Source organism: Gorilla gorilla, chromosome 8 (genome assembly GCF_029281585.2).
Source record: "Gorilla gorilla gorilla isolate KB3781 chromosome 8, NHGRI_mGorGor1-v2.1_pri, whole genome shotgun sequence".
In the NCBI taxonomy this organism is placed as follows: domain Eukaryota; kingdom Metazoa; phylum Chordata; class Mammalia; order Primates; family Hominidae; genus Gorilla; species Gorilla gorilla.
Window position 1 is genome coordinate 43,524,483 of NC_073232.2, and position 20,516 is coordinate 43,544,998.

General features: G+C 43.8%; 2 protein-coding genes across 14 annotated transcripts in view; one reads left to right on the forward strand and one right to left on the reverse strand.

The window, feature by feature from the left end:
- Positions 1-244: 244 nt before the first annotated feature.
- ANAPC16 (anaphase promoting complex subunit 16) lies at positions 245-19,708 on the reverse strand. 7 transcript variants are annotated; one of them, XR_010135189.1, is made up of 5 exons: positions 19,562-19,708; positions 12,071-12,239; positions 5,689-5,763; positions 1,979-3,119; positions 245-761 (listed from the first exon to the last, which is right to left on the reverse strand). XR_010135189.1 is itself a non-coding variant. In XM_055353515.2 (5 exons), exons 3-5 carry the CDS (start codon positions 12,210-12,212, stop codon positions 3,004-3,006), a joined length of 333 nt encoding a protein of 110 aa, XP_055209490.1. In that variant the 5' UTR covers positions 12,213-12,239; positions 15,374-15,691; positions 19,562-19,689; the 3' UTR covers positions 245-3,003. The 7 variants fall into 7 exon arrangements, 3 of the variants coding, with proteins under 3 accessions (XP_055209490.1, XP_055209491.1, XP_055209489.1); XR_010135186.1 differs by having other exon boundaries at positions 245-769; positions 19,562-19,692; XR_010135188.1 differs by having other exon boundaries at positions 19,468-19,689.
- ASCC1 (activating signal cointegrator 1 complex subunit 1) overlaps positions 18,382-20,516 on the forward strand; it is a 121,069-nt gene continuing 118,934 nt past the window's right edge. The window contains exon 1 of one of the 7 annotated variants that reach the window (XM_055353511.2): positions 18,382-18,883. In XM_055353511.2, coding sequence (XP_055209486.1) covers positions 18,851-18,883 — 33 coding nt within the window. In that variant the 5' untranslated portion in view covers positions 18,382-18,850. Of the gene's footprint in view, positions 18,884-19,703; positions 19,986-20,516 lie in introns of those variants that run through there. The other 6 variants (XM_055353509.2, XM_055353510.2, XM_063709992.1 and 3 more) reach the window with 6 other exon arrangements.

Below are 20,516 nucleotides of genomic sequence, written 5' to 3' on the forward strand. Positions count from 1 at the left end.
TCTTGCTGTGTTATTCAGAGGATTATAATTCATGCCTGTGAGTGACTGGCACAAGAGAAGACAGATGACAGATCAGCAACTGGGACCATCTTTGAGCCCAAAGCATAGTAACAGGCGTTGTGGACGATGCAACATAATGACTGACAGAAAGGTACAGAGAGGGAGGTACTCTCTTTAAAAAATTGTGAGAGTCTTATTCTTGGTAAGACTAAAATAGCAGCTAAGTGATCAATGAGAAAGGTGCTTCGAAAAGCATTTTTGTTTAATGCTAAGATCACTTCAGTTTCCAAGGTCATATAAAGAAACATCCAATTTAGAGAAAAAATTCTGTAATAAGTTCAAATACCAAAGCGTAAAGATGATGTAACACAGTGCCTATGCTGCATGGTTACACAAATGAAACGAGAAAGGTAGTGACTGCTTCTAAATTCTCACTGAAAATCCGATTTAAAGGTTTGTTGCAGTCTAGGTATTTTTAATTTTTCCCTTGGTGATTATCAAGATGGTTGATGCTAATAAGTACTATTAAAAAACTAAAATGCTGTCGAATATGGAACTTCTTTTAGTTAAGAATTATTAATATGGAAAATGTGAGTTGGTGGACTGCTACTTCTTGTGCTCTGATTTTTATTTATTTATTTTCTTCTTTTTTTTTGAGACAGTTTTGCTCTTGTTGCTCAGGCTGGAGCACACAGGCACGATCTCCACTCACTGCAACCTCTGCCTCCCGGGTTCAAATGATTCTCCTGCCTCTCAGCCTCCTGAGTAGCTGGGATTACAGGCACCCGCCACCACGCCCGGCTAATTTTTTTTGTAGTTTTAGTAGAGACAAGGTTTCACCATGTTGGCCAGGCTGGTCTCGAACTCCCGATCTCAGGCAATCCGCCTACCTCAGCCTCCCAAAGTGCTGGGATTACAGGCGTGAGCCACCACGCCCGGCTTTATTTTTTTTTTTTGAGACAGAGTCTTGCTGTGTCACCCAGACTAGAGTGCAATGGTGTGATCTCAGCTCACTGCAACCTCCGCCTCCTGGGTTTAAGCGATTCTCATGCCTCAGCCTCCTGAGTAGCTGGGATTACAAGTATGTGCCACCACACTGGGCTAATTTTTGTATTTTCAATAGAGACTGAGTTTCACCATGTCGGCCAGACTGGTCTTGAACTCCTGACCTCTAGTGATCCACTCACCTCAGCCTTCCCAGGTGCTGGGATTAAAGGTGGGAGCCACTGTGCCCAGTCTCCAATTTGCTTTAGAGGCAATAATGAGATGAATTATCAGGCAACTGGGATCTATTCCAAGTCCGAGGTTTTCTTCTGCCTGGGCTATGTGACCATGAGCAGGTGTTTAACTTCACAGGGCTCAGGCTCTTAACCGACTGAATGAGGTCACCACCTCCCGTCAGGTAGAATGTGTTAAACATTTTGAACTCTTGAGATTAAGGCTAATTGCTACTGGGATTATATTTACTTATAATTAACAACTATAAGCAGATCAGGTGCAAGTTATTAATAAGGAACCAGACAAATGTTGTCTAAGGCAAAATTTGCATACAACGTAATAAATGATTATACCAGTTGTTTACTGTGGAAAGTGGGGTCCCATGAAGGAAAACAGTACATCTCTTAGCCTTCCAGGTTTTCCCCTATCATGGTATAAAAACTTACTTGAGGCCAGGCGCGGTGGCTCATGCCTGTAATCCCAGCACTTTGGAGGCCGAGGTTGGGGGGGAGGGGATCTCTTGAGGCCAGGAGTTCAAGACCAACCTGGGCAACATAGCAAGACCATGTCTCTTAAAAAAAAAATTGGCTGGGCACAGTGGCTCACGCCTGTAATCCCAGCACTTTGGGAGGCTGAGGCAGGTGGATCACCTGAGATCAGAAGTTCAAGACTAGCCTGGTCAACATGGTGAAACCCCGTCTCTACTAAATATACAAAAAATTAGCCGGGTGTGGTGGTGGGTGCCTGTAATCCCAGCTACTTGGGAAGCTGAGGCAGGAGAATTGCTTGAACCCGGGAGGCGGATGTTGCAGTGAGCCGAGATCGCGCCATTGCGATATAGCCTGGGCAACAAGAGCAAAACTTCGTCTCAAAAAAAAAAAAAAAAAAAAAACTACTTAAATATCATTAAGATAAATTTATGTACTCCTATAAAGACAAATATCCCTTAAGTAAAGCCACTCTACCATTTGTTTAGGAGAGATGGTTTTTAGATTCCCTTCTTCTAAAAAGTAATTTGACCTCTTCACTTCATCCCAAATCCTTGAGATTTTGAAAGGATAATGCCACCAATTTGGAGCTCTTTCAAAGGATTTATTTGCTACAGAATTGCTTGAGTCCACCAATGAGAAGAACTCAGGATTTCTGTGTTTAAAAGGATTTTGCTTACTGCTGTATTTTTACAAGTGCTGCCATATCCAAAAAGCACTTCTTTTTCCCAGCATTTGGCATGTCTAGAAGAGGTTAGAAAAAGTTAGAATCTATAGAATTGATGTCTAAAAATAGGAAAAAAAAAATGAATATTTAAAAATTCCTCATTTGGATAGGTCCTGAGTTGAAATCACATTCATCTGCAAAATAACTTTTTTAGGTCAGAATGCTATATTTTTAACCACAGATGCTGACTTTGACCTTGACTGGTAAATATTTCCAGGCACCATATGGATGACAGGACAGACGCCATTCAGTTGGCCAAATCTGATATATGCCCTACCTGGCTTGTGAAAATTTTTGAGTATCTCTTAACCCCAAACCTCCTGGTTCTCTGAAACCGATTGTCTTAATCTGATTCCCAATACTTTTAAAAACAAATAAACAAAATATTCCCTGAAAGATCACACATATAAGTATTTGTTGCCTGTGAATAGATACAGAGAAACCAAGTACAAATGTGCATTAACAATTCAGCGACGTAGCTATGGATCTCTGGATGGCTATGTAAGCTGTGAGAAAGTCCCCCACTGGCTTTGCACTTGCTGCGCACCGGAGGTGACCATCCAGGCAGTATCAACCTGAAGAGGGGGTGAATCCCAGCAGCTGCTCGATGGGCTTAAACCGCCACTCGTCAGCCTCCAGCTCTTCTACCAAACCAGCTAGTTTTTCCATCCGAGCAACTTGCTGATCTGTAAGGAGTCAAGGAGAGAATATTATGCAACAACGTATTACCCATGAGACTGCCACCAGCCACCAAGATGATGACTGGTATAAAAATAATTTCTAGGCCGGGTGTGGTGGATCACGCCTATAATCCCAGCACTTTGGGAGGCTGAGGCGGGCGGATCACGAGGTCAAGAGATCGAGACCATCCTGGCCAATATGATGAAACCCCGTCTCTATAAAAATACAAAAAAAATTAGCTGGACGTGGTGGCATGCGCCTGTAGTCCCAGCTACTCGGGAGGCTGAGGCAGGAGAATCGCTTGAACCCTGGAGGCAGAGGTTGCAGTGAGCCGAGATCGTGCCACTGCATTCCAGCCTGGTGACAGAGTGAGAATCCGTCTCAAAAAAAAAAAAAAAAATTTCTAGATGGATTTTTTTTTTCCCCTCAAGATTCTCTCTCTTTTTTTGGGGGGGTGGGGTGGGGGTGGGGAATGCAGTCTTGCTTTGTTGCCCAGGCTGCAGTGCAATGGCGTGATCTTGGCTCACTGAAACCTCTGCCTCGCGGGTTCAAGTGATTCTCCCGCCTCAGCCTCCTGAGTAGCTGGGACTACAGGCACCCGCCATCGTGCCCGGCTAAGTTTTTTATTTTTGTAGAGATGGGGTTTCACCATGTTGGCCAGGCTAGTCTCGAACTCCTGACCTCAGGTGATCTGCCTGCCTCGGCCTCCCAAAGTGCTGGGATTACAGACGTGAGCCACTGTGCCCGATCCTCAAAATTCTCATAATGGGGTCTTATTCTATGCTGGTCAGAAGCTTAATTTTTTTTTTCTTTTTTCTTTTTTTTTTTTTGAGACAGAGTTTCACTCTTATTGCCCAGGCTGGAGTGCAATGGTGTGATCTCAGCTCACTACAACCTCTGTCTCCTGGGTCCAAGCAATTCTGCTGCCTCAGCCTCCCGAGTAGCTGGAATTACAGGCATACGCCACCATGCCTGGCTAATTTTGTATTTTTAGTAGAGATGGGGTTTCTCCATGTTGGTCAGGCCGGTCTCGAACTCCCAACCTCAGGTGATCCGCCTGTGTCAGCCTCCCAAATTGTTGGGATTATAGGCATGAGGCACTGTGCCCGGCCTATTTTTTTTTTTTTTTAAGTTGGAAGTTTCTTCTAATGTTAAAAGAAGAAAGGCTGGGCGCAGTGGCTCATGCCTGTAATCCAAGCACTTTGGGATGCCAAGGCAGGCGGATCACAAGGTCAAGAGATCAAGACCATCCTGGCCAACATGGTAAAACCCCATCTCTACTAAAAATACAAAAATTAGCTGGGCGTGGTGGCGTGCACCTGTAGTCCCAGCTATTTGGGAGGCTGAGGAAGGAGAATCACTTGAACCCAGGAGGCAAAGGTTGCAGTGAGCCATGATCATGCCATTGCACTCCAGCCCGGGTGACAGTGAGAGACTCCGTCTCAAAAAATAAGTCATTTTAAAATAAAATGATCACATTTTCAGGATGTGCCCTATTTTTTTCCAGAGACAGGGTCTCACTCTGTCACCAAGGCTGGAGTATGCCTCCTGGGCTGAAGCGATCGTCCCAACTCAGCCTCCCATGTAGCTGGGACCACAGGCATGCACCACCATTCTCCACTAATTTTTGTATTTTCTTTTTTTAGATATGGGGTTTCACATGTTGCCCAGGTCAGTCTTGAACTCCTGGGCTCAAGCAGTCTTCCTGCTTCAGCCTCCCAACGTGCTGGGATTAGAGGCATGAGCTACTGCACCCGGCCTGGATGTGCTCTGTTCCTAAAAAAAGTACTCATCCTCTATGCCATAGTGATTTGTGGACTAAAATCCTAGGGTTAGAGGCAATTACAGCTTTCCCCCTACATAAAGTTTCAATGGAGAAATGGTCTGGAGGGGGAACACAGTTTGTTGATGCAGAAATGAAGGCCTGGTGAGGCCTAATGTAACAGAAAAAGTGTTATCAGGATGTTAGAGTATAGACAGACCAGGAGGTATCGTACAAATACTTGAAGATGATGATGGTAACCAGTGGAGGACAACAGTAAAAGGAGGTTTCAGACAGGAGAGGAAAAAGTAACACAAGAGGAGCAGGAAGCACTGACTCCCTGGAGGACCAACTTTTTTTGTTTTTCAGACAGGGTCTCTGTTGCACAGGCTAGAGTGCAGTGGTGTGATTCCGGCTCATTGCAGCCTCAACCTCCCGGGCTCAAGTGATCTTCCCACCTCAGCCTCCCAAGTAGCTGGGACTACAGGTATGCGCCACCATGCCTGACTAATTTTTTCTTTGTAGAGATGCAGTTTCACCATGTTGGCCAGGCTGGTCTCAAACTCCTGACCTCAAGTGATCCACCCACCTCAGCCTCCCAAAGTGCTGGGATTACAAACGTGAGCCACTGCACTCGGCCTCAACCTTAAGCCTCAATGTGGACATTATGACTAGATTAATACCTAGAATGTTCTTTAATTTAGGAAGTCCACTAAAATAGCCTTTCTGAGTTTGGGGATTTTTGTCACAGCCTCATCCACCCCCTAGCAAATTTATTCTCACAGTCAAGTACGCAACACTCATGTGCTTACCATGTTTCACCTGTTTAAGCGTGGATGCCACTTGATAGCTAAAAACAGATTCGCAGAGGAATCTCTCAGAGCCATCTACAAACAAAAGGAGAAAAGGTTTTAATCTGCTCTAAGGGTTTTATGGCTTCTGATAAACCAAGTAAACTTGTCTATTCTTTTCCCTGCTTGTACATTCAGGGTCTAGTTCTCAGTGTTTACAAAGACGGGTTCTGTTTCATTTAGAACTAAGACTGTTATAAAAGCTATTTATTCTATACCTAGAATATTAAAATAGTCCCTCTACTTAAGAGTTTAAAAATAGTGTTTAAAAAAACAAAAACAAGAAACCTCCATCTGATGTCCTGGTCAACACTTCCCTCCTCCCAACCTGAGAGTTCCTTAATGTTCTCCTGTATGTCAAGCAAACACTGGCAGCTGACACATTTGGACTTGTGGCTGGCTCCTGTAGTGTCAAAATATAAAGGTTCACCAAAACTCCAAATCATTTTCAGTCTAAAAAACAAAGCTGAGGAAAAAACAATTGTTGACTTTTAATATATCAAGTTACATCACTCTGACAATCACAGAACACTGCTGGGAAATTTCATTCTGTGAACGCAAACTGTAACCTTGATTTTCCAACTGAACCAAAACACTGCAATTTGGATGACGATAAGAGTATGGTGCAAGTTCAGAACCTAGAATTGTACTGGTGCCAAGAACTGCCAACAAGAAGTGGCCAACTCAGTTGCCACAGCACTTGGAAGATGATCATGAAACATAAGCTAGTTCATGTTATTCCTTGTCAGGCAAGGGCTGATACAGCAAAACATATTCTCAAAAATTTACAGCTCACGTAGAAACATTTGATTTTTAAAAAGGTAGCAGAAACCATTTGGGGGATGTACCTTATTACGAAAATCCTAAAACAAACGGGGAGAGAGGACACAGCTGTCCTTTTTCAGGCAGTACTTCACGTCAGCACTACTAGGTCTCAAGCATTCACCCATCAATCATGGGTTGTTGTGTTGGCCAGGTATTAAATGGCAAGCAGACAGGACTAACACATTCTGGCCTCATGCTGAGTTTCACACAAAGGAGACCTTATTTCAGAAGTCACAATAACCAATTAAAAAAAACAACAACTATAGATACTGTATCCAAAGAGCTTGAATATATAACCAAGAGGGCATCCTTCCAATATCATCTTCAAAGTGATCAAAAAAAAAAAAAAGAGAGAAAAAAAAAATGAAAGTATAATTATTGGGATGTATACTTTTTGTATTCTTCAGAGACAGTGTTACATTCTGTAAATTCAAACTCAGTCTCAAAAAAGAAAAGAGGTTTGAATGTCAGCAGTCATTATCCTATTCATATTCTTGCTTAAAAAGTCCCATTATAACTCATATTTTATTTTAGAAAGAGGAAAGCATAGACAATTAGAGTTTACCTCCCAGGTGGTTTGATCCTGAACTTCAGGATTACACACAAGGCAGTGGGAATTACAGGCTACAAGGATCAGGCCAAGATGTATATGGAAGCTCCTGAAAGTGCCACCTCTCACATTTAATCACAGGCACCATTAGGATAAAATGGTTAAGTTGTGATATTTGCATATTTTCCTTGGTAATGAACTTCAAAGCAAAAGGATATAAGCTAAACTTTCAAAAAGGCACCTCTGCATTTCACTCCACCACACTATATGCCTGTGGAACACACTTTTGATGATTTGCAGCTCCCTATTAACGTCCAAGTCCAATTGCTTCTTAGCCACATCCTATTAGATGTGGTATCAGTACCAGTCTAAAGCCTGGAATTGCTCCAGAACGGAGTCAGCTGGGGGCAATCTCTTCCATTTAGAAACTGTAATCAAACCCTTTGTAACACAGCAGGTAGCAATACATCAGCTTTCCTTGTCAGGGACAAGCACAGGTCATAAACAGGGAAAAGTTCAGTAAATTACACAAATCTAACACCATAGCCAACTCCAATAAATAAGGATGGTAACAAATACATTAAAAAGAATATTAGACAATGCCAGATAATTTATACTTCAGTGGCTACAATGTCTCTAAAATACAGCCACTGATGGGCTGGAAGGCAGTTTCTAATGTGCTCAGTAATAACTGGGTGAGGACAATTTTGGCCAAGGGCAGGAGAATGCTGCAAACTGCTGTATGCTGCTTATGTGAGGTGTCTGTTATCAGAGAGCAGAGGCACAAAAAAGTTAATTCACAAGGTTAAGTACAGGTGATTTGGGTTTACTATCCTAGACTCACAAGGATGTAACATCAAGTTGAACCTTTCGAGATTAAAAACAGCATCCATCCTTGATTCCTAACTGCTTTTGTTCCTTACTCTTGACAGGCAACCCTTCCTGCTCTATTTTCATATTCTTTTTTTTTTTTTAACCGAGTCTCACTCTGTCGCCCAGGCTGGGGGGCAGTGGCATGATCTCGGCTCACTGCAACCTCCGCCTCCTGGGTTCAAGCAATTCTCTCAGCCTCCCGAGTAGCTGGGACTATAGGCACACACCACAATGCTTTTTTTTTTTTTTTTTTGTATTTTTAGTAGAGGCGGGGTTTCACCATATTGGTCAGGCTGGTCTCGAACTCCTGACCTCAGGTGATCCGCCCACCTCGGCCTCCCAAAGTGCTGGGATTACAGGCGTGAGGCACCGCGCCCGGCCTCTATTTTCATATTCTATTAAACTATTATTGGTCAGGTACATGCGTGTTAGATTTATTGTATAATAGAATAGTATCACCTATAAACATGGTAGAAAATGCTTCCAAATCCAACATCCTTACATTTCAGAGTACTCTTCTCAATTTAATATTCTTGATTTGACCAAGAATATTAAATGGGTTTAGGCATTGCCATCTCTACATTATTTTTCACAGTCTTTAAGTGTAATACTCTTTATATTCTTAAGATTTTAGATTTTTAAAGATTATCTTAATCTTTTTAAGATTTAAGATTATTGGTAAAACTTGAAATGTAAGAAACACAATAAAAACTGTGCACTGTGTATTTATACTTAATATAAATGTATCCTACAACAGAAACACAACACATTTCTCCATGAAGCATATTGAGATGGAATAAAAATGGATAGATCTATAACTCGTTAGAACATCAACATTCAGACTAATCTCAGAAGCCTTTCTTCTTCAATATCTCCACATAATTTGGTGTATACTGACAAAGAATGCTGATAGCTTTGAGACTGTGGAGGTACCTCCTGTATTAAATTCCTCTTATAGCTAGAATTTAAATGACTTTAATCTTAGAGCTCCATTGTTGAATACGGATTCTTCTGCTGCTATAAAACTCATTAAGCAATTTAAGTGTCTCCCATTTTTGATTTGTTTTGTGGGAAACTTCCTTAATACTAGGTCTTTGCTGCATATAAATGAAGTCATAATATAGTTTTAGCACCAAATATGGTAACAGGGCCCCAATTGTTCACTACTTCTAACCAGACTCAGTGATACTAACTTGAGTATTTAGTTAACACAATTAAAGAAAATAAAAAGGCAAAGAGAGAAGTACATGTATCACTAATTACATATGCTACCTGGTCATCTACCTCACCACTAGGCATAACCCAAACCAATCCTAGGGAGCTCTATGGTCCCAGAGTCCCCCCGTGGTTTCCTGTCACAAATGATTTTGGGCTTAACCCGTAACTCTTTTTATTATTTCTGATTATTCATCACCCCCAAGGCCAACTATAGTTTGTATCTTTTCTTTTTTTTTTTTTGAGACAAGGTCTCCATCACCCAGGCTCGAATGCAGTGATGCGATCACAGCTCACTGCAGCCTCCACCTCCCAGGCTCAGGTGAACCCTCCACCTCACCTTCCTAAGTAGCTGGGACTACAGCCACGTGCTACCACACCCAGCTAATTTTTTATTTTTTCTAGAGACAGGATTTCATCACGTTGCCCAGGCTGGTCTCAAACTCCTGGGTTCAAGCAATCTGCCTGCCTCAGCCTCCCAAAGTGCTGGGATTACAGGTGTGAGTCACTATGCCTGGCCTATAGTTTGTATCTTTCTCACAGATATTCCTAGATTAGTTTTAAAATATATTTGTGTAAATTTGAAATATTAAGGCCAGGTGTGGTGGTTCATGCCTGTAATCATAGCACTTTGGGAGGGTGAGGTGGGCAGATCATTTGAGGTCAGGAGTTCAAGCTCAGCCTGGGCAACATGGCGAAACCCTGCCTCTATTAAAAATATTAAAAAAATTAGCCAGGTGTGGTGGTGGGCACCTGTAATCCCAGCTGCTTGGGAGGCTGGGGCAGGAGAATCACTTGAACCCGGGAGGCAGAGGTTGTAGTGAGCCGAGATCGAGCCACTGCACTACAGCCTGGGCAACAGAGCGAGACTCTGTCTCAAAAAAAAAAAAAAATTGCAACACTTAAAGGAAAAAAGATCAATATATAATTAAGCACTAAAATACTAGAATCAAGTAAATTTTGAATCCTTAATAGGTTATTCCCCAAAGCTTTTTTTTTGCTTTGAGACAGAGTCTTGCTCTGTCACCAGCCTGGAGTACAGTGGCATGATATCTGTTCACCGCAACCTCTGCCTCCCAGATTCAAGTGATTCTCCTGCCTCAGTCTCCCGAGTAGCTGGACTACAGGCGTGCGCCACCACATCCAGCTAATTTTTTTGTATTTTTAGTAGAGACGGGGTTTCACCATGTTAGCCAAGATGGTCTCGATCTCCTGACCTTGTGATCTGCCTGCCTTGGCCTCCAGAAGTGCTGGGATTACAGGCGTGAGCTACCGCGCCTGGCCTCCCGTGCTTTTTAAAAATTTATTATTACTATTTTTTGAGACAGAGTCTCATTCTGTCACCCAGGCTGGAGTGCCGTGGCATGATCATGGCTCAATGCAACCTTGAACTCCTGGGCTCAAACAATCCTCATGCCTTGGCTTCCCAAAATCCTGAAATTTTAGGTTTGAGCCACCACTCCTGGTCCCAATGTTTTTCAAAATATGGAAGACTGCCTTCATGAGAAGGGCCTGGATGCTGGTAAAAAATGGACTCCTGAGCTACACCCTAGACTAATTCAGAAACTCTAAGGTGGGCCCAGAAATATGCATTTTATTTATTTATTTATATATATTTTTGAGACAGAGTCTTGCTCTGTCACCCAGGCTGGAGCGCAGTGGCACAATATTGGCTCACTGCAACCTCTGCCTTCTGGGTTCAAGTGATTCTCCTGCCTCAGCCTCCCGATTAGCTGGGATTACAGACACCGCCACCATGCCCAGCTAGTTTTTGTATTTTTAGTAGAGATGGGGTTTCACCATGTTGGGCAGGCTGGTCTCGAACTCCTGACCTCAGGTGATCCACCCGCCTTGGCCTCCCAAAGTGCTGGAATTACAGGCATGAGCTACAGTGCCTGGCCAGAACTGTGCATTTTAAGTAACCTCTTCAGGTGATTTTTATGCTCCCTGATAAGAAGTATTAGTCTAGCTCTTCAAATGACATGCTTACAGCCTGTACCCTGATCTTGGCCAGCCAGTCAGCCAATGATGCTGAACAAGATGGTGAATGATTTGATGCAAATCTGGCTTTGGTGCTAGAAGAACCACACAGCATTATGCTGCAGTGGGTCAGGAGTCATGTTCACACAAAAGGGCAATGTATTAGCTTTTATTCCCTCTTAGAACCTTTCTGACAGGGTGAGTCTATCTGTAGATTAATCACCCTAGAAAAAAATACATCAAACCTACTACCATGGGAGGTAGACAGGTGCCAGGATAAAGCAAACTGGAGTAGGAGGTCAAGAGAATTCCTGGATTCAGTGCTGACTCTGCGTTTTTTTTTTGAGACAGAGTCTCATTCTGTCGCCCAGGCTGGAGTGCAGTGGCGTGATCTCGGCACATGGCAACTTCTACCTCCCAGGTTCAAGCGATTCTCCTGCCTCGGCCTCCCCAGTAGCCGGGATTACAGGCGCCTACCACCATGCCCGGCTAATTTTTGTATTTTTAGTAGAAATGGGGTTTCACCATGTTGGCCAGGCTGGTCTCAAACTCTTGGCCTCAAGTGATCCACCTGCCTCGGTCTCCCAAAGTGCTGGGATAACAGGAGTGAGCCACCGTGCCCAGCCCTGACTCTGCCTTTAACCTGGTCAAATCACTTAACTTTTCTGGATCTAAATAACTCTAGATGACTTCACTGATTTCCAAAGTCCTTTTCAGCTCCAAAATTCTGATTCTGGAGCAAGACTTGTTTTTAAAGATACTATTTTGAGATGGGGACAAGAAATGAAATGTGGAGCTGAAATCAGGGCAAACTTATCTTTAATCCACTTAATAGCTTCTTTACAATTAATATGCATTGCAGGTCTGAATCCAATTATTCAGAAAGCAGCATGAGATCACCTTCTAACATCTCTCCAGCTCCTTTGGGGTAGGTGAAAAGGGCTTTCCGTGGTGGGGCAAGCTCTGAGACACTGAAACCAGATCCAGTGACAGAACTTCCACTGACCCCACCAGCTGAGGAGGATGATGATGAAGCAGCCATTTCCTCTCTAGCAGAGTTCTTACTTCACTACAGAGAAAGAAAAACAGCAATTGGCAAGTTTATGGAAGTGAGAGTGACAACATTTCATTCTAGCTGCCGTAAGGGCCAGCATACAGTTTTGTAAAGAGTTAGCTCCCCTTTTTTCTATCCTCTCTACTTTCACAATATTTTATTGATGTCTCAGGCCAAAATATCAGTCAGGTTTTGAACTGAAAATATGCTTAAGAATAGTATATCTACTTAAAACACGAATTCCTACCATTAGCAAACTGTTTCTGTCAACTAAGATTGACTGTGGGTGATTTATGAGTTATGAAGGGGTGATATGGCAGTGCCAAGGCAGAAATTTGACAGAGGAAATAAGTTATACGAGGATAAAAGCATCACACTTCTTAGGACAGTTTTTCTTGGATACATCCTGATCAAGCCACAACAATAAATTATAATATTTTCCAAATAACATTCCAGAATAACACTGTGTTCTGTTCCCAGGGAAGGGGAACTAGTTAGGAAATACATATTGGCTTTCTCATTAAAAATTAACCTTTTGGCCAGGCACGGTGGCTCACGCCTGTAATCCCAGCACTTTGGGAGGCCGAGACGGATAGGTCACCTGAGGCCAGGAGTTCAAGACCAGCCTGGCCAACATGGCGAAACTCTGTCTCTACTAAAAACACAAAAAATTTAGCAGGGCGTGGTGGTGGACGCCTCTCATCCCAGCTACTCGGGAGGCTGAGGCAAGAGAATCGTTTGAACCCAGGAGGTGGAGGTTGCAGTGAGCCTGGGCGACAGAGCGGGACTCTCAACAACAACAACAAAAAATTAACCTTTTCATCTAAATGTAATACCCAAACTTATCACTTGGTGGCATCCCAAAACTGGAACAAGAAGTTCAGGAAACAATCTTGGAAATCATGGCCTATTACGAACAGAGCACCTACCTGTGAGTGTTTAATCCTATTTCATACCAAAAAATGCAAATGTTAACGAGAAAACTGTACTGAATACATGACACCTTACAAAAGTTCAAAACAAAACCCTCCCTTTGCCACAGAAGCTTACACGACTTTAACAAAAATTCTAAAAAGTGTATATGGTATTTTCTTTCTTTCCTTTTTTAATTTTTTGAGACGGAGTCTCGCTCTTGTCGCCCACGCTAGAGTGCAGTGGCATGATATCAGCTCACCGCAACCTCCGTCTCCTAGGTTCAAGTGATTCTCCTGTCTCAGCCTCCCAAGTAGCTGGAATTACAGGCATGAGCCACCATGCTCAGCTAATTTTTGTATTTTTAGTAGGCACGGGGTTTCACCACGTTGGCCATGCTGGTCTCAAACTCCTGACCTCAGGTGATCTGCCTGCCTTGGCCTCCCAAAGTGCTGGGATTACAGGCATGAGCCATCATGCCCGGCCAGTCTGGTCTTTAACTCCTGGTCTCAAGTGATTCTCCCACCTTGGTCTCCCAAAGTCTCACTGTGCTCAGCCCTCTAACAAGTATATTTAGTATTTTTTAAAGAAAAAATGGCCGGGTGCGGTGGCTCACACCTGTAATCCCAGCACTTTGGGAGGCCGAGGCGGGTGGATCAGGAGGTCAGGAGTTCAAGACCAGCCTGGCCAACATGGTGAAACCCAATCTCTACTAAAAATAGAAAAATTAGCTGGGCATGGTGGTGCGTGCCTGTAATCCCAGCTACTCGAGAGGCTGAGGCAGAAGAATCGCTTGAACCTGGGAGGCGGTGGTTGCAGTAAGCCAAGACTGCACCATTGCACTCCAGCCTGGGCAAAAGAGTGAGACTCTGTCTCAAAAAAAAAAAAAAAAAAATTTAGCTGGGTGTGGTGGTGGGCGCCTGTAGTCTCAGCTACTCAGGAGACTGAGGCAGGAGAATCACTTGAACCTGAACCTGGGAGGCGGAGGTTGCAGTGAGCTGAGATCATTCCACTGCACTCCAGTCTGGGTGACAGAGCCAGACTCTGTCTCAAAAAAAAAAAAAAAAAAAGAAAAAATGGTCTAGTGCCATGCTAATAGAACTTTCTGCCATGATGGAAATGTTCCAGTGTTCTATTTCTGCACTGCACAATATGGTTGCCAGTAGCTTCATGTTGCACCTATAAACTGGTGTGACTGAAGAACTGTATTTTAAATTTTATTTAATATTAATTAAAATTTAAGTAGCCACATGTGGCTATTGGCTGTTGTAATGGATAAATTTCTAGTATTTAGATTAAAAATAACTTTATATTGAATTGTACACTTTAAAATGGCGAATGGTTAATTTTATGTTATGTGAATTTTAGCCCAATTAAAAGAAAGGACTTCAAAAAGGATTGTAGGCTGGTGGCTAACGCCTGTAATGCCAGCACTTTGGGAGGCCAAGGTGGGCAAATCACCTGAGGTCAGGAGTTCAAGACTAGCCTGGTAAACATGGCGAAACTCCATCTCTATTAAAATACAAAAATGAGCTGGGCGTGGTGGCAGGCACCTGTAATCCCAGCTACTTGGGAGGCTGAGGCAGGAGAATAGCTTGAACTCGGGAGGTGGAGGTTGCAGTGAGCTGAGATAGCGCCACTGCACTCCAGCTTGGGCAACAAGAGCGAAACTCCATCTTGGCGGGGGAGAAAAAAGGATTGTAAAATGAATTTCCCTCTATAATGGTCAGAGAGAATTTTAGCTGAGTTTTTTTTTTTTTTTTTTTTTTTTTTGGCTAGTCATGTGAAGCAGTGAAAGTGGAAAAGGAACAAAGAAATCTGTAACTGGTGGTGATCAGTTACTGTAAACACCACTTCACCTAGACCAGCCTGAGTATTTTTCTTTCGGGGTTTTTTTTTTTTTGCTAGTTGCAAGATGAACATATTTATTATAAAACAGTTGAAACATATTTGTTTTTTGAGGCAGGCTCTCGCTCTGTCACCCAGGCTGAAGTGCAGCGGCGTGATCATGCTATTGCAGCCTCATCTCCTGGGCTCAAGCAATCCTCCAACCTCTCAACCTCCCAAGTCGCTGGGACCTGACCTCAGGTGCATGCCACCATGCCCAGCTAATTCTTTTTACTTTTAGTAGAGACAACTTCTCACCATGTTGCCCCTAGGCTGGTATGGAACTCCTGGGCTCAAGCAGTTCTCCCACCCTGGCCTCCCAAAGTGTTGGGATTACAGGTGTGACCCACCATGCCTGGCTGAAAGTTATGTTTTCTTTTCTCTTTTTTTTTTTTTGAGACGGAGTTTCCCTCTTGTTGCCCAGGATGGAAATGGCGCGATCTCGGCTCACAGCAACCTCTGCCTCCCGGATTTAAGCGATTCTCCTGCCTCAGCCTCCCGAGTAGCTGGGATTACAGGCATGCACCACCATGCCTGGCTAATTTTGTATTTCTAGTAGAGATGGGGTTTCTCCATGTTGGTCAGGCTGGTCTTGAACTCCCGACCTCAGGTGATCCACCTGCCTTGGCCTCCCAAAGTGCTGGGATTACAGGCATGAGCCACTGCACCTGGCCATGTTTTTTGAAAATAGAAAAAAGTGAGGAAATGAAATACAAATATAAATTTATATATATAAAATCCAGATTCCTAGTAAGGAAAATGATATAGTATGTCTTGAAATACTGGCTGTTCTGTTTGCTTAATTTTGTGATGAAGATTTAAGGCTGTCAGAGAAGCAGAGCTTGGTTTCTGATTTCATTACATGTCTATAAGTAACACTGATTAATAGTGAAGTGGGGTATGGGAACAGTAAAACAGCTATTATAACTAGACTGTCAGCAAAAATGCAAATTGATTAATGACATTTTATTTTTTATTTTGTGTGAAGACAGAGTCTCGCTATGTTTCCCAGGCTGGAATGCAGTGGCACTATCCTGGCTAACTCCAGCCTTGACCTCCTGGGTACAAGTTATCCTCTCACCTCAGTCTCCCGAGTAGCTGGGACTACAAGCACGTGCCAGAACACCCCACTAATTTTGTTTATTTTTTGTAGAGATGAAGTCTCACTATGTTGCTCAGGTGGGTCTCCAATTCCTGGGCTCAAGTGATCCTCCCACCTCAGCCTCCCAAAATGCTGGGATTACAGGCCTGAGCCACTCTGCTCAGCTGACATTTTCAATCTTGTTATTAGATCACTCTTCCTCTTTTCTCTGAGCTCTGATAACTTTCCAAATTGTACTCATATCCACAGAGGCAACAACTTTGGGAGTTAGATTAATATCCAGTCTTCCGGACTACACTGGGTCAAAACATAGCCTGACAAGTTTTTGAATTGTTTTTGAACTTAAGCAGTAAGGGATCAGGTCCAAATCTCTAAGTGAATTCCTGGTGGGATTCAAATAAAGTATACAGACAACTTAGCCATCTTTTGGAGAGCAGCTCAGTCTTTATTTCCCATCAGTTCAGAGTAGAACCCACGGTGAACTGTTTATATATCTCACCTAAGATTTAAAACTCTAATCTATTTTACCTACACCCTGATAAATGCTCTATTCAGTTGCAAATGCTTTATACTTTATATTTTGAAGTCAGGTGCTGAGCAGAGCACCCAAGCAACTGCCAGAGTGAGGACAGCTTCAAAAGGTAGCCACAGTGTGACTTCTAAGCTGAATATAATCAAACGAATTCCCCTTTCATCCTGTTTTCTTCCAAACTCTCAGAACTACTATCGTTCCATACACAAAACAGCCAGGGTTGAAAACTTGAGCACAGAATTAGCATAAAGCTAACTTTAAATAAGCAGTTTTCTGCTGAGGTGGAAGGATATACCTAAGTAATTTCTAGCTCTAAAGATTTAGGTTAAATTTTGAATGCTACCAGCAAGTGGTAAATGAGAGTAAAGCAAAACTAATAAACCCTAGATGGTAACTGCTCTCAGGGCAGGAATTAACTGATCACCAGAACCAAACATAACACCTGGCCTATAGTAAGGAAGTAGCTGTTCACTTCAGTAAATGTTTGCTGAGTGAATTAAATATTTCACAGAAACCACAGATTCCTTAAAGGTCATCTAACCCAACTTCCCCATTTTATATATGAAAAAATAAAACTGAGGTGTAGAGACAATTTTAGCTTATCTGCTGTGACATTTTGAAGCAATGGCTTGTTGGTATGTTATTTGTCATGTGCAAGGTAAAGCAGCATAATGGGTAAGATTATGAAGCCTCTCTGAGTTCTGGTTTTGCTACTTACTTGCTGCATGACTGTGGACAAATCATTTAACCCATTTATGCCTAGTGTTCCATTACTGGAACGCTAAGCATGTGGGAGTTATTTATATCCTACTGCTCAAGGTCATCGCCAAGGTCTGATGGCAAAAATGTAAAAAATTGCAACCTCTGGCATATATATATATATATATATATTTTTTTTTTTTTGAGACGGAGTTTCACTCTTGTTGCCCAGGCTGGAGTGCAATGGCACAATCTTGGCTCACTGCAACCTCCGCCTCCCCCTCCGGAATCTTTTTGTTCCTTAGTTGTCTCATCTGCAAAATTGGAAACAGGTTGAGTACCCTTCATCCGAAATGCTTGGGACTTGGAAGTATTCTGGATTTCGGATTTTTTTTCAGGTTTTGGGATATTTGCATTATACTTAATGATTAAGCCTCTCAAATCCGAAAATCTAAAATTCAAAATGCTCCAATTAGCATTTCCTTTGACCATCCTGTCAGTGCTCAAAAAGTTTTAAATTTTGGAGGATTTTGGATTTCTGGATTAAGGATACTCAACCTGTAATAACAGCACCTACCTCACACAGGTGTGACAAAGATTAGTTAATACACGTAAAACACTTGGAACAGTTACAGGCTTAGCAAACACTTCATAAATCTTGGCTATTCAAAAATTAACGGAGAGTTACTACTGAGTCTTTTTTCCTATGCAGATCCCAGGTTTTCATACTTACTATGAAAAAACCTCATGGAAAAAGTATTAAGTCTCTCCATCTAACAGAGTCAGCAAGCTCCCACAGGAGAAAGAATCTGTTCAGGAGGAGGGCCAATGCCTTCTATTAAGCACTTTACACTTTCCTTTTTTTTTTTTTTTGAGACGGATTCTCGCTCTGTCACCCAGGCTGAAGTGCAGTGGCGCGATCTCGGCTCACTGCAAGCTCTGCCTCCTGGGTTCACGCCATTCTCCCGCCTCAGCCTCCCGAGTAGCTGGGACTACAGGCGCCCGCCACCACACCCGGCTAATTTTTTGTATTTTTTTAGGAGAGACGGGGTTTCACCGTGTTAGCCAGGATGGTCTCGATCTCCTGATCTCGTGATCCGCCCACCTCGGCCTCCCAAAGTGCTAGGATTACAGACGTGAGCCACCGCGCCCGGCCTACACTTTCATTTTAAGGTTCAATGATCTTAAGAAACACCCTGCGACCTTCGAAAAGTCTTTCTACCCTCAATGCCGAGCACAGAACCTGGGCAGTGTTTCCACTGTGCTTCCAGTTCCGAGCATTTCGGATGAATGAATGATGAACAAACGACAGAACGCAGGGCGAGCAGCTCAGCAAAGGTCATGCAGGAGATAGAGAAGCGCTGTGTCATGAGTATTGGATCATTATGGATTTTTTTCTTTCTCATTGTGCAGATCTATTCGCACAACTCTATCTTCAACCAGTTTGCCAGGCCCACCGGAGGTGCCCAGTAAAATTTTGTCAAACAAATACTGATGATGAAGTATCCTGGGACTTGGCCCTGTCAGGTAAGTTGGGGCTGACAGTGGAGATCCTCACAGGAGAGTAACGATGCTTTGCGGACACAGATTGCTGTGTCCGAGCTAAGATGCTTAAACATTTACTTCATGTACGGCAGGGATGACCTCGCATTCATATATTTATGAATATAAATTCCTTTCCTTTCTAACAGATATATGCCTATTTTCTTAAAAAGAGTAATTCCTTAAAAGTTCCTACCCTAGTACAAAGGCAAATTATTACAAGCAATCATTAAATTCCATCATCAACAAATCGTTCCACTTCAAAACAGCTGGATTACAACCCAAACCAAACAGATGCCGCAGCTGTAATGGGGTGGGGGGCGGGAACGGGGCGGGGGTGGGCGTGGAGAAAAAGTGGCCAGAGAGGTGAGCGCTCAGAACACCAGCGGCTCCCAAGCTAACTCCTAGCCACTTTTCCCACCCAGCTGGGTCCCCAGGAAACGACGCCATCGGCGTTGTCCCACTGCGCAGGCGCCAGCCCTCGGCCCGCATGCGCACTCGGTCAAACCCGGCCTGGGGAAATTTCCTTTCGCACGTCTGCTGCAGCAGTCTCCTGTTTCTCCTCCTACCTTCTCCATTTTCCTAGTCCCTGCAGGTAGGATCCTGGGGGTTAACGCCCTTTTCACCAAGCTCCCGAGGGCCCTCGACCCCTCGGCCTCTTACCTCAGCGGCTTTAGCACTTTCCCCTACAGCCCCACCCCCAGGACTAGCCTGAGTGGCTGCGCTCACCACGACGAGGACGGCGGCGTGCTCGCGCCCCCACAGAGGGAGCCCGCGGCGAAGGCGGCGTGCGCGCCCCCGTGCCGTGGTGGGCGTGACCGGGGCGGAGACGCGAGGAGGGGAGCTGAGAACGTGCTCGCGTAGAGGAATTCCGGGTCCTGCTCCTCCTCGCCCTACCTTGGTTTACCTGCAGCCGCCTAGTCCTCTTCTCCTTCTCTTTGATGATTCAGGGCCTCGGCTTCCCTCACGATATTGCAGAAAGACACAGCTTTCCTCTTCCTCTCCAAACCACCTCGAAGCAGGGTTAAGTTGGTTATTCCTCTCTTTCCTTCCGAGCAGTCTCGTAGCGGAGGGCCATGTAGGACAGGTAGATGCTGCATTTGCTGTCTCCGCGACAACTGCCTGTTCTTCCGGAGCTCGTGGTCTGAGGGCCCGACTTTCATCTTAGTCTGTTTTTGTGGGGAACATTTTTTTTTTTTAAGCTTTTTCCTTGAAAGTCTTTTTTCGTTGAGAACTTTAGAGGCCTCGGGGAATAGGCCACTGGGTTGTGATGTCATCGAGTATTGCTAATGATGTGCCCTTTTCCTCCATCCATATCGGTTTACCTTCTGTGTTGTTATTTCTCACGAAACCTCTTCTTGGTTCTGTAAGCACACAACTCATCAATTATTATTTTATTTATTTTTTTGAGACGAAGTCTCTCTCTCTGTCGCCCAGGCTGGAGTGCAGTGGCGCGATCTCAGCTCACTGCAACCTCCGCCTCTCAGGCTTAAGCGATTCTCGTGCCTCAGCTTTCCCAGTAGTTGGGATTACAGGCGCCCGCCACCACACCCGGCTACTTTTTGTATTTTCAGCAGAGACGGGGTTTCATCATGTTGGCCTGGCTGGTCTCGAACTC